Here is a 10,776-nt window from a genome sequence, read left to right as displayed (position 1 = left end):
TTATTTATTACCAAAACGCCACTTGATTAACAAATTCGTTTGATCTAATAGATTAACAGGGGGTTCCTTTTTTTTGAAATAAAATTGATTCATAAATAAAGTCATACGACATCTACAAAGAGATTTAGATCTAATGAATACATAATAATTGAATCAAATAAAAACATTCCATAAGCAAAGCTACGATCGTTGTTGCAAATCGTACAATCTTCATACCCTCTTTCATATCAATGTGATTTACAGCCTTCATCGGCGAGGGGGTCTATCGATCTGTTGTAGCTGTGCAGAAAATTTCCGTTTGATTCTCTAGATTGTAATTGAAATATATACCTCTTTTCCGATCTCACACAAAATTTTACCCATGAAATAATTCTATAGCAATCCATAAAATAAAAAAGCAAATCATCCCTCAAAAGAGAGAAGAAAAACCCGGTCTTTCGAAGGAGCCAAATCCTCCCAAAGAAGAAGAATAGAAGAGGAAGAATTATTATAAACCTAAAACAATAGAAAAAGCACACAAAAACAAACAATTGGGGCTTTCCACCGATAAAAATCGATGGAAGCCCCTCCAAAATTCAACAATGGAGGCTAGGGTTTTAGAGAGAAAAGAGAGGCTAGGTTTTTTTTTTTTTTTTTTCAACAAAATTTATACTTTAATACGAAGTATCATTCCAATTAACAGGGGATTCCTCAAGAGAGAAGAGGATAGAATTGTGATGTTTTGGATCATAGGTAAGAAACGTGATTTGTTACTCCATTTTTACACTCGAAAACAATGTGGCAGAAAAAGTTACCACCTTAATATAATTTTTGTTACTTTACTCATTAATCAAACAAATTCTAATTCCTCATTATCGGTAATATGATTCCGTTTCCACCTCTACAGAAACAAAATCCATACCAAACACCCCTAAATGACATCTCTTCTTTCCAAAAAAAAAAAATTAAAAAAAAAATGACAACTCTAGAAATTTATTGTGGATAGAGATAGAGGTGTGAAAGTTCCATAGATAGTATGGCTTCTGCTACTGTAAATGGACTGTCTCTGTCCATGAATGGGTTTCCCTCAAAGCTCATTTTTCCAACTTCATCTTTCCTACCAAAGTCTCACTCATTTCCTCAAATTTCACCTCCTCCTTCTTTCTCCTCTTCTGGGTTGAGCAAAATTCACCCTCTTTTGAGAGCTTCTTCTGAAGGTACAACCATTTTTTATTAAGCTTTGCATTTTTTATAATCTTTCGCTTTCCTTTAATTGCCATTTCTGGGTTTCATCAATTATGTCTTAATTAGTTTTTTGCTTCATTCTTTTGCCATCAACATTTTTGTTTTGTATTGTATTAAAGTGATTTGCATTTGGGTAGTTGAATTTGGGTGCGAAGTCCAATTTTATAACCTGGCAGGTATATGAAGTAACAATTTCGTGATATAACCGTAGTGGAAATGATTGAATGTTGTTCATGTTGCAATCTCTTATAAACTCTACCAAGTTGATTTGTTATAAACTCAATCGAATCTATGTTGAACACCTGATTAATATCTTGAATAATAAATTAGGGAAATCCTATATATTGTATGGTGAGAAGACTTAACATAAACCTTTCTTAAAATAATATGTTAAATTGCAAAGTCTTTGTTTACGAATGATAAGAAACTGCATTACACATAGGCTGGTCTATTACAGTTACTGCATTGATGAACATTTCAACTTAATCATATAGGACTTCAAGTTCCAAGTGAGCTAGATGAAGATTCAAAGTTTGTTCCTCTGGAAGCTGAAGAACCCAGCTATGGTCCCCCAGTAAGTTGAGATTAGTTAACTTTACTGAAAATTACTATGTTTACTGACTACTCATGTGAATTGCAGCAGCTTTCTGCTGATCAATGCTTGTACTATCAATGTGTCAAAGAATAGAACTTTGGCTATCTGAAACCCAATTAGCCAAAATGCATTTTAATTTAACAATTATTCAAGTGCTGCATTATTCTTGTGAAAAACTCATAAATCGCTTTGAAGGAATATGTTTTTATTTTTTCAAAGATATTGCTAGGATATCGTCATCTTCGAGGGGAGGGGGCATTTTCTTCACTTTGTTCCCATCCACCTCCAAATTCTTCCTTTTTATTTTTACCTTCTCTCCTCTATTTCTTTTTATTTTTTTCTTTTCCCCAAATATGCTAGAGTCAAACACCATTCTTTGAATTTAGACTTCTACAATTCTGCAGTGTGAAAGTGAGAGATTTGAAGGAATTTAGAAATATATGGGATGGCTTATAAAAAAAAAAAAAAGAAATATATGGGATGGGAGAACTTGGAAGGATGATGTAGAAAAGAAGCACCTCCTGAAAATAATACGAGACAAATTTAAAAAGGTCTCTTAAGTTGTTAGTGGAAAAATGAGTTGGGTGCTCAAAAGTATCTTGAGATGGTACTTTGGGTATATATGAGGGAGTTGGAAGTGCAGTTTTGTATATGAATATCCAAGGACTAGGGAAGACTCTTATAAACATGCTCATTGCCAGATTTTTTATTTTGAAAATATAAAAATAATATAAATATAAATATAAACGAAGTACATGAAAGCTATCACAAAGAAAAATTAAAAAATTGTCTCATTTTGTATGTATTTTGATGTTAATTTAGTGATAAAACTGTCAATCTGAAGTATTCATTCGCAGAGTCTGTCTGTTGTTCAGTAACACTTATACTTTGTATATGTGTATTCCTGTTACAGGCTTTACTGCTCGTGGGTTTTAAAGTGGAAGAGGCAGATAAGGTAATTTCCTTGGCTAATTGTACTTGGTGAGATTCACTGCTGCTCTTCTTTGTTTTATCCTTTCTTCTGGGTGGAAAGTAAGAAAGAAGTTCATGACCTACGGGACTACATAATTTCATATGGATTTGGTAAAACATAAAAAATTAAGCTGGAAATTTTCTTTTGGAGGTTATCAGTGAAAGAAATTACTAAAGAAACTTGATTAATCTTGAAAAATATTTAACATGTTGATCACAAATTCATCTAGAGAAGGCTAAAACTAAGTGTTTCTCTGTCTACAATGCTAAGTTAATCTAGGGGATTATCATCTAATTAAATGTACTTAATACAAAGACCAAGGCCCTATTTATAGAAAATAAGAGACATGAGTGACTAATAGGCATATGCAGGGAGCTGCAGGTGCACCCAGTCACGGCTGCGAGGGTACGTCCTGGGGCAGACTCTCGCGTGCTGCCTATGCTTCTGCTTGTGCTGCACGTGGTGTCCGATGCTTGGTCGACGTATAACAGCACGGACATTGGGTCCAACGGGTCCACGCTGCGCCAACCTGGCCGATGCAGTGATGCACCTCGGATAAAAAGTAGAGCACCGTGGGAGTATAGGGTCTGCTTGCCCGAGCCGCTGTCCGCGCTGCGTTGGGTGCATGCCTTGACTGCAATGGCTGTTGCTTGTGAGGCTTGGTGAATGGCTGAAGGACAAGGCTGGATGAAGGATTGACTGCTATCATCAATTAAGGGGCCGTTTGGTTGGATTATTTGGAATGGGTTGGAATGAAGTTAGAATCCATTCCATCTATTTTTTGTTTGGTGGAGCTTTTTAGTTATGGAATCTCATACCCAAGGGGTTCTAATTCCACCCCATACCTATGGAATCCCATATCCACCTCTTCCCCCAAGATTCAATTCCATTCTTGTAATGAAGTAAATAATTCATTCCAACATTAAAATCAAACAAATTTAGACTAGTATGGGTTTTAGAATCCATACCTCTCTAGTATGGGATTCCATACCAATCCATTCCAATATAATGAACCAAACACCCCCTAAGCTTGAATCAAGCTTGAATAGCGCCTCGTACTCCAACGCTCACCTACACACAAGACTAAAGACAAGTAGTGATCGAGAAATAAAAATAAAACAAATAGAAATAAAGCTATATTAAACTGATAACATTAACTATGAATCCAAGAAAATAAGAAATACTCCTAATATGAATAAAGTCAAGGAGTATAAAGGAATGAAACGAAAGTAAACTAAAAACAACTAAAAATAATGAAAACTCAAATTTAAAATAGATAAAGAAAAAAAAAAAGAAGGGAGAAAAATTATTAAAAATAATAAACTCGAAAATGACTCTAAAACTACCCTATATAAATGTTGCTTATCAGGATATCCAAGTTCTATTAACAACTGATAGCATTGTCATAAGTTCTGACAATTTTGGACTATTTTCATTTAGTTTCAATAAATTCTGATAGGTAAATGGTGAAAAACGTAAAACCTAAGTGGATGAAAGGAATAGCTGCAACTGTAGTTTATTGTGATATCAGGTAAAATGGACCTAATGGATATCATTATAGGGATATTGACCCAACTAAAATCCTTCTGCCTAGTCTCAGCTCCAAGAACTGCTTTCAAAAATGTCTTACTCAAACATAAAAAGTATTGTTGAAAATTTTTGTTTTCTTAACTTCTTGTTTTCAATGTGCCCAAGTAGTATTTAATATGTAGAATTGTCATGCCTAGTACTACAATCTGCAGGATAAATACATTCTCTTTAATTTTTTAAATGTAAGCCTTCCACAATGTTTTGAAATTCCTTGTTTTGACGTGACTGACTGGAGATATAGGACACATGGTTCTGAAAAGATTCAACTTACTGCAGATACAGCAGCTTCTGAAGGAGTTGGAAGGGGAGTTTTTACAGGTATGATAAGAATTTTTCCTTTTCTTATTCGTAAATTATCAACAGGGAAACATTCTTCTTGGGAGGAAATAATACACAACCTTGGAAAAATAGTGTTCATTTTTGCAAGATTTTTTACAATTTCTGTGTAGTTGTTGGGTGTAGCTCTCTGCTGTGTATTTTGTAAAAGTTGTATCTTTTTAATTGTTTTAACTATTATTGCAGGTTATCTACTGCACTGAAGACATGATTACTCGCTCACTTTGGGATGCAGTGAATACTAAACACCAGGATTTGGGGAATTTGAAGGTTAGAAATGAGCTTTGTGATCTCTCCCCCCCCCCCCTCTCCCCCCCCTATGGAATGGGCGAGCGAATAGTTTTCCCAAATTGACATTTCAACTGTTCATCATTGGTGTTGGTAAATATGGGCGAGCAACTAGTTTTCCCAAATTGACATTTCAACTGTTCTTCATTGGTGTTGGTAAATGTTCGTCCGTGTTTTTGGAATGCCTTAAATATATCAAAGGAGCAATAATAGAAAAGGAAAGAAAAAATGATTTAGAGAAGTGGATTACCAACTATTTTGAGGGGTGGTCTAGGATCAAATTCTGTCTGCATCATTTGTTTTTGTGGTTCTCTCTACAATACTATAAAAAAATTTATTAAAAAGAAAAAATAGAGGAAGACAAGGAGAGGAATAAGAGGTAGAACCATAGAATTTATTTAATTTCAATCGCTCATTTTCTAGAAAAATTATATATTATGTAATTAGGTAGTCTTAAAAGCATATATAGCAATATAGAAACATATTAACTTTTTATGATTATCTATGATCTTTCCCAAGTCCCAACAGTTTAGTACCAAGGCCGAGCCGGATACATACTTACACGTGTAAAGCTAAATAAAAAGATATGATTATAAGCCTATTGGGAATGATTAAGTTGACAACGTCCAACTTTTTCATATGGAAGTCTTGAATGGAGGATAATCTATATTGTAAGGATTTGTGTTAACCCCAACGAGGAAGACACTTAACCGGAAAATTGGATAATCATAAGGCTTGTAGGTTGATAAGACAACATATTGATTATGATTGATGCTTCATTAGTCAATAATGTATGAGAGAAAGAAAACTTTGAATAAAGCTACATAGCCGGTTTGTCTTATATACTCCCTCCGTGTTTTAATAAGTGTTACATTTTGACCAGCACATAGTTTTAGGCAATCTAAATGACTTAAATTAAATAAGAGGTAAGTGGGGTAGTTGGAATAATAAAAAATTTTAAAAAAAAGATAATGGGGTTCTTAATTTATTGAAATGTAATGAACGTGAGAAAAATATTAATAAAAAAAGTAGTAATGGCTTTGGGTGGGGACCATGAGAGGAGAGAGATATAATATTAAAATATATCTTTTTGCCAAAAAAAAGAAAGTGTAACACTTATTAAAACACGGCCGCATTTGGTAAGTGTAATACTTGTTAAAACACAAAGGGAGTACAAGAAAGGTAAAAAAAATAGCATGACACATGAATGAATTTGAAATTGTTATGAGAAAATATAGAAGGGAGGGAATTGTTGGGATAATCTCCCCAAATAGGTAAAAATTGATATTAAGAATGTAAATCCCTATTGTTACTGGCTTCATTGCCGACAGAGGATGAAAAACAATTTTTCAATATGTGGAAATTTTTTTTTTTTTTTTTTTGAATCAGTGGAAAGTTATTTTTTAGATGAGGTTTCTTTTTTAATAAAGGTATACGGTGTACCACATTTTCCTCTTTACTTCTCACTTCTCTATTTTTCTCCTTTATCCTTCTTCTCCCTTGGATGACTATACAGAATAATCACTTTTGGTTCATATAACCGACCCCACTTATGGGATTAAGTCTTTGATTGATTAATATCCTTCCTCTCCCTTATACTTGCATTATTCCTTTTCTTCATATGTATTTCTATAATCAAGCAAACAAAGGAATCTTTTTTTATAATCATGTTTTCCATTGAAAATTGTTTTATTTTGGGGAATGATTTTCCATGATATATGTTCTCCATCAAAACAAATGGAGCTTTTTTTTTGTTATACTCCTCTATTGCCATGGCCCACGGCACACCAGTTATATTCCTCTATTCCTTTTTCTTGTTTTGTTCTCAATTTTGCCTTGAGAACTCTTGTAATTTCAATATATTTCAGTTTCTTTGAAACTCCAATACATTGCTGTTATTGGTACTTAGGTTGCACTGAATTCTATTTTCTATGGAAATTGGATTTTAAACTTCATTTCCTTTGTTTGGTTCCCAGGTAGAGTTGTTAGAGAGTAACAGAAAATGAAGCGTCGGAGAGGGAATGGATAGGAGGAGAAATAGGTAGGTAAGAAATAACAAGGAAAGGCTTTCTACCATAGGGAAAACATTTTTCCAATCTTTACAAACCAAATGGAGGAAAATGGTAAAACCAGTTTCCTTAAAAAAAGTCGTTTCCTCCCAACCTAACACAACCTCAAAGTTCAAGACCTCAATTACGATATATTGTAATCTATCCTTGAGAGCTGACTAGTTGATCCACACAAACCTGAACTTCCATAGCTCGAGTCTCTGAACAGTCCTCCAACTGTCCAAATTCACTTTTAATGACGCTTACTTCTGAGCCCTCACTTTCCACTCAGAAACTTGCTCCATATATTCTTCTGGAAAAGTCTGTCGATGTTGTAAATACATTACCTCCATGGGTTAAACACAATCGGAAGTTTGCTACTTCATCCAAGAATGTTGACTACATGTTATCGCTATTGCTAAGATCTACTCTAACCTAGGCTTCTAAGCTTAGAATTCTAACTCAGGAAACTAAAAAGCCTGCAGAAATGTAAAGTGCAGTTGTTTGATTATGGGATTGATTGTTTTCTCTTCTCATGATCCTTGCTGCTTATATAGAGTGATTTGATGGCAGTTTTGCGTCGTGGTGTGGCAGTTATCTCCCACTCATAGCAGTTTTCTTTATTCTGTTTTTCCTTGGCACCAAATTCAATCGTGAGAATTGAAAGTTGAATTTGTAATTAACACTGCGGGCTTAAAGCATGTACAGTTTGGGTAAATGTGTCTCAATATTAAGCCCACTTGGTCAAAAGTCCAGTGTAGTTTGGGCTTGTTTCCTTAAAGTCGACATAAATCGAAAAATGGGTCTAACGGGGAGGGTGTGGAAAACAGTGAGGGGAGAAAAAGAAACAGGAATTCGCTTATCAGAAGTGTCCACCCTTTTCTACAGCTAGCTGGTCTGATGAGAGAAAAGTGTATACTTCTGCAATTCCCTTCTACTCTTATTATTCTATTCTTCTGTTTAACCCATATTGAGCTGCATCTTTTACTTTTGCATTGACATCACTAATAGATAGGCATCAGCCATCAAAATCCAAAATTCACTTATGCACGAGCAACTAAGTAATAAAGAAGAAAAAAAATGTTTCTGCTGTGCTAATATCCATAATGACAATCATCTTAAAAAAGAGTAAGATATAATGTCAAAAGAGGTTTAGAATCAATAAAATCTTCTACGTCAATGCAGTTTTCTTACATAAAGAACATAAGTTAATTTGTGCAACGAGAGCATATTTTACATCGGGTCTTTGTACACTTCATTGATGCATCAACATTACCCCTACATCAACCTTTTTTTTTTTTTATATATATTTTTTTTTAATTATTTTTTTTAATTAGAAAAAGAGCAAAAAAATAAAAATAAAATGATTGAATAAAGTATAAATCATTTGTAGTATGTGATGTGTCATACCTTATCTTTTAACTTGATCGTCCTAGGACAATAATAAGGTGGTGTCAGTTTGAAAAAATTGTATGATTTGAGATTTTAAATATTATGTTGACATGGAAGCAAAATAAGACTGAAGAGAAACCTAACTTTTATTTCTTAGTGATTAAAAGAAATCTCTTAAAGATGTGTTGCTGACAAGGAGTGACTGGTGATTTTAGAATAAATTTTTTTCGATATCATTTGTAAATTTGTTCTTGTTCTGAATCTGTAGCTGCTGAACTGCTAATGCAATTGGAAATTTCAGTACCTCATGAAGCTTAGTTTTCTACAGATTGCAAAATCAGTACAGCGGATATGTTTTCTTTCTGGACTTACTGGGGAGGAGATGATGATGTTAATAGATGCCTTTGAAGAATCCGGTATTGCACGACTCAAAAAGTATTCCTATATCTTGTCAGCTGGAAGATATACAGCCCATATTGTCAGCTTTCTTTTAGTTTTCAAGCTGTAGCAATAAATTGTTTCGTGATCTTAACTGTGATTATGTCATGAGACCATATCCTGATAATGATAATTTGTGTATTGTGCGTATAAAGTATCTCTATAGTCTATATCATGAGACAACTGATTTCACACCAAGGGCGACTGAGAGGCTAATGAAAATGTTTTGGTTTGTATATTTGAAAACTCTTGTCCCATTTACTTGCAGGTCTAGAGAATGCTGTATTCGCTGCCCATGTTCCCAACAGTTCCAATAAACCATTAGAGGAGCTGATCGAAGAGATTAAGGGAGATCATGAGATGCTGGTAAGCCTTGTGTCTACGACATTGTAACATCCTTTCTGTTTTCCATTTTCTCATTATGGTTATTATCTCTTGGCGTACACTCATGGGTGTGTTTTTTGTGTATGCAGTCTGCAAGGCAATCAGATTCTGAGTAGGCAAACGATTCACTGATTTGCTCCAAAAGATGTGAAAGATCATAATATTTGGATACGTATCATGCAACAGTATTATCCGCGTCCAAAAGATGTGAAGGTCGTGATATTTGGATACGTATTGAGTAATATATGAGCAAATCTTAGAAAGGGGTAAGTGAAACATACGTAGTACTCCGTAACAATGATACAATGGATTTGTTCCTTTCCTGTGCTTTTCTCATGTATGTTAGTAGTCATTGAGTTATACCAATTAAAATAACATTTATTTATCAAGATTAATATTTTTGGATATTTTTTGTAAGTTGAAGCGAACAAGTTCTAAGTAATTCACGTTTGTAATTTTGTACTTAAGTAGTAATCACTACTTCACTATCAGTCTAAGTCTAAGTCTAAGTCTAAGTCAAGGTTACATTACATGGGATAGGATTTGATTCAAATGTGGTACGAAAATGGATGCACAAAATGATACTTCCTTCGTTTCAAAATGATCTCACTTTTTATTTTGTATGTTTCAAAATGATCTTCTCACCTTCTATTTTAATTTCTCATTTACCCTCATTATTTTCTCATATTAATATTACCCTAATTTTAGTGGTGGTACCTAAACGTTACCCTCGAATCTCCAATTAACGTCCGCAAAATAACCTAAAATTACATATTTATCCTAGGTATAAAAATAATTAATTTTACCTCAACTTAACAATTATACTCTCCCAAAAATTTTGACTGTTCTTTCTAGTGGTTTATGAGCGTTTTCCTCCATCGAAGTGGGGTTATGAGCTTGCTTATGAGTGTTCTCCTATATTGAAGCATTCTCCATTAAAGTGGGTTTATGAGCTTTCTCCCTCATTGATGCAGCCACATTATGAGCTTTCTCATTAGATGACTAATAGCTAGATTATGATGAGTACACACTAGCTAATGCATTCTTACAAGAAATGACCAAGTTAAGACATGGTAAGAAATTTATTTGAAAACTTTGAACATGGACCCACCATTTAAGCACCCCATTAACCCCACCGCCATCACTATCTCCTCGCCAGCCACCACCACTAACACCAACATCCACCAGGCCCACCACCACCTTCAGTGGCTTCTGAATTTTTATTTTATTTTTTTTAAATGAAACGCCCAAAATTCTGGTAACCCGTGGGTGGAAACGCCTGGAAGCTTCGTTCCCTCCTGCAGGTTACGAAATTTCTAGGCGTTTTCACCTTGAGGAACTGCGGGTTACGATATTTCCAGCCGTTTCTCAACCACCAACAGGACTCCACCAAGGCACCAACTACCAACCACCAACCACCGCACCCCAGTACCCCCACCTAGTTTCTCTACTACCAATTCCTTAAACTTAAAACTCTTAATTTCGTTGTTAATTAAGGATTTCCAATC

The 10,776-nt window shown here is 34.5% G+C and overlaps 1 protein-coding gene across 2 annotated transcripts; it reads left to right on the top strand.

Moving 5' to 3' along the window:
- The first annotated feature begins 615 nt into the window (after positions 1-615).
- Positions 616-10,020, top strand: LOC110737406. Of its 2 annotated transcripts, none has more exons than XM_021917768.1 (8): positions 616-1,196; positions 1,719-1,798; positions 2,733-2,774; positions 4,659-4,700; positions 4,905-4,988; positions 8,775-8,881; positions 9,153-9,250; positions 9,358-10,020. In XM_021917768.1, the coding sequence occupies exons 1-7, from the start codon at positions 1,016-1,018 to the stop codon at positions 9,199-9,201; spliced, it is 585 nt and encodes a 194-aa protein (XP_021773460.1). In that variant the 5' UTR covers positions 616-1,015; the 3' UTR covers positions 9,202-9,250; positions 9,358-10,020. The 2 variants fall into 2 exon arrangements, with proteins under 2 accessions (XP_021773460.1, XP_021773458.1); XM_021917766.1 differs by having other exon boundaries at positions 623-1,196; positions 8,775-8,862; positions 9,358-9,890.
- Positions 10,021-10,776: the final 756 nt, after the last annotated feature.

Source organism: Chenopodium quinoa, unplaced genomic scaffold, assembly GCF_001683475.1.
Source record: "Chenopodium quinoa cultivar QQ74 unplaced genomic scaffold, ASM168347v1, whole genome shotgun sequence".
NCBI lineage: Eukaryota > Viridiplantae > Streptophyta > Magnoliopsida > Caryophyllales > Amaranthaceae > Chenopodium > Chenopodium quinoa.
The sequence above is the reverse complement of the archived record's forward strand: the minus strand, read 5'-3'. Positions and strand labels throughout refer to the sequence as shown.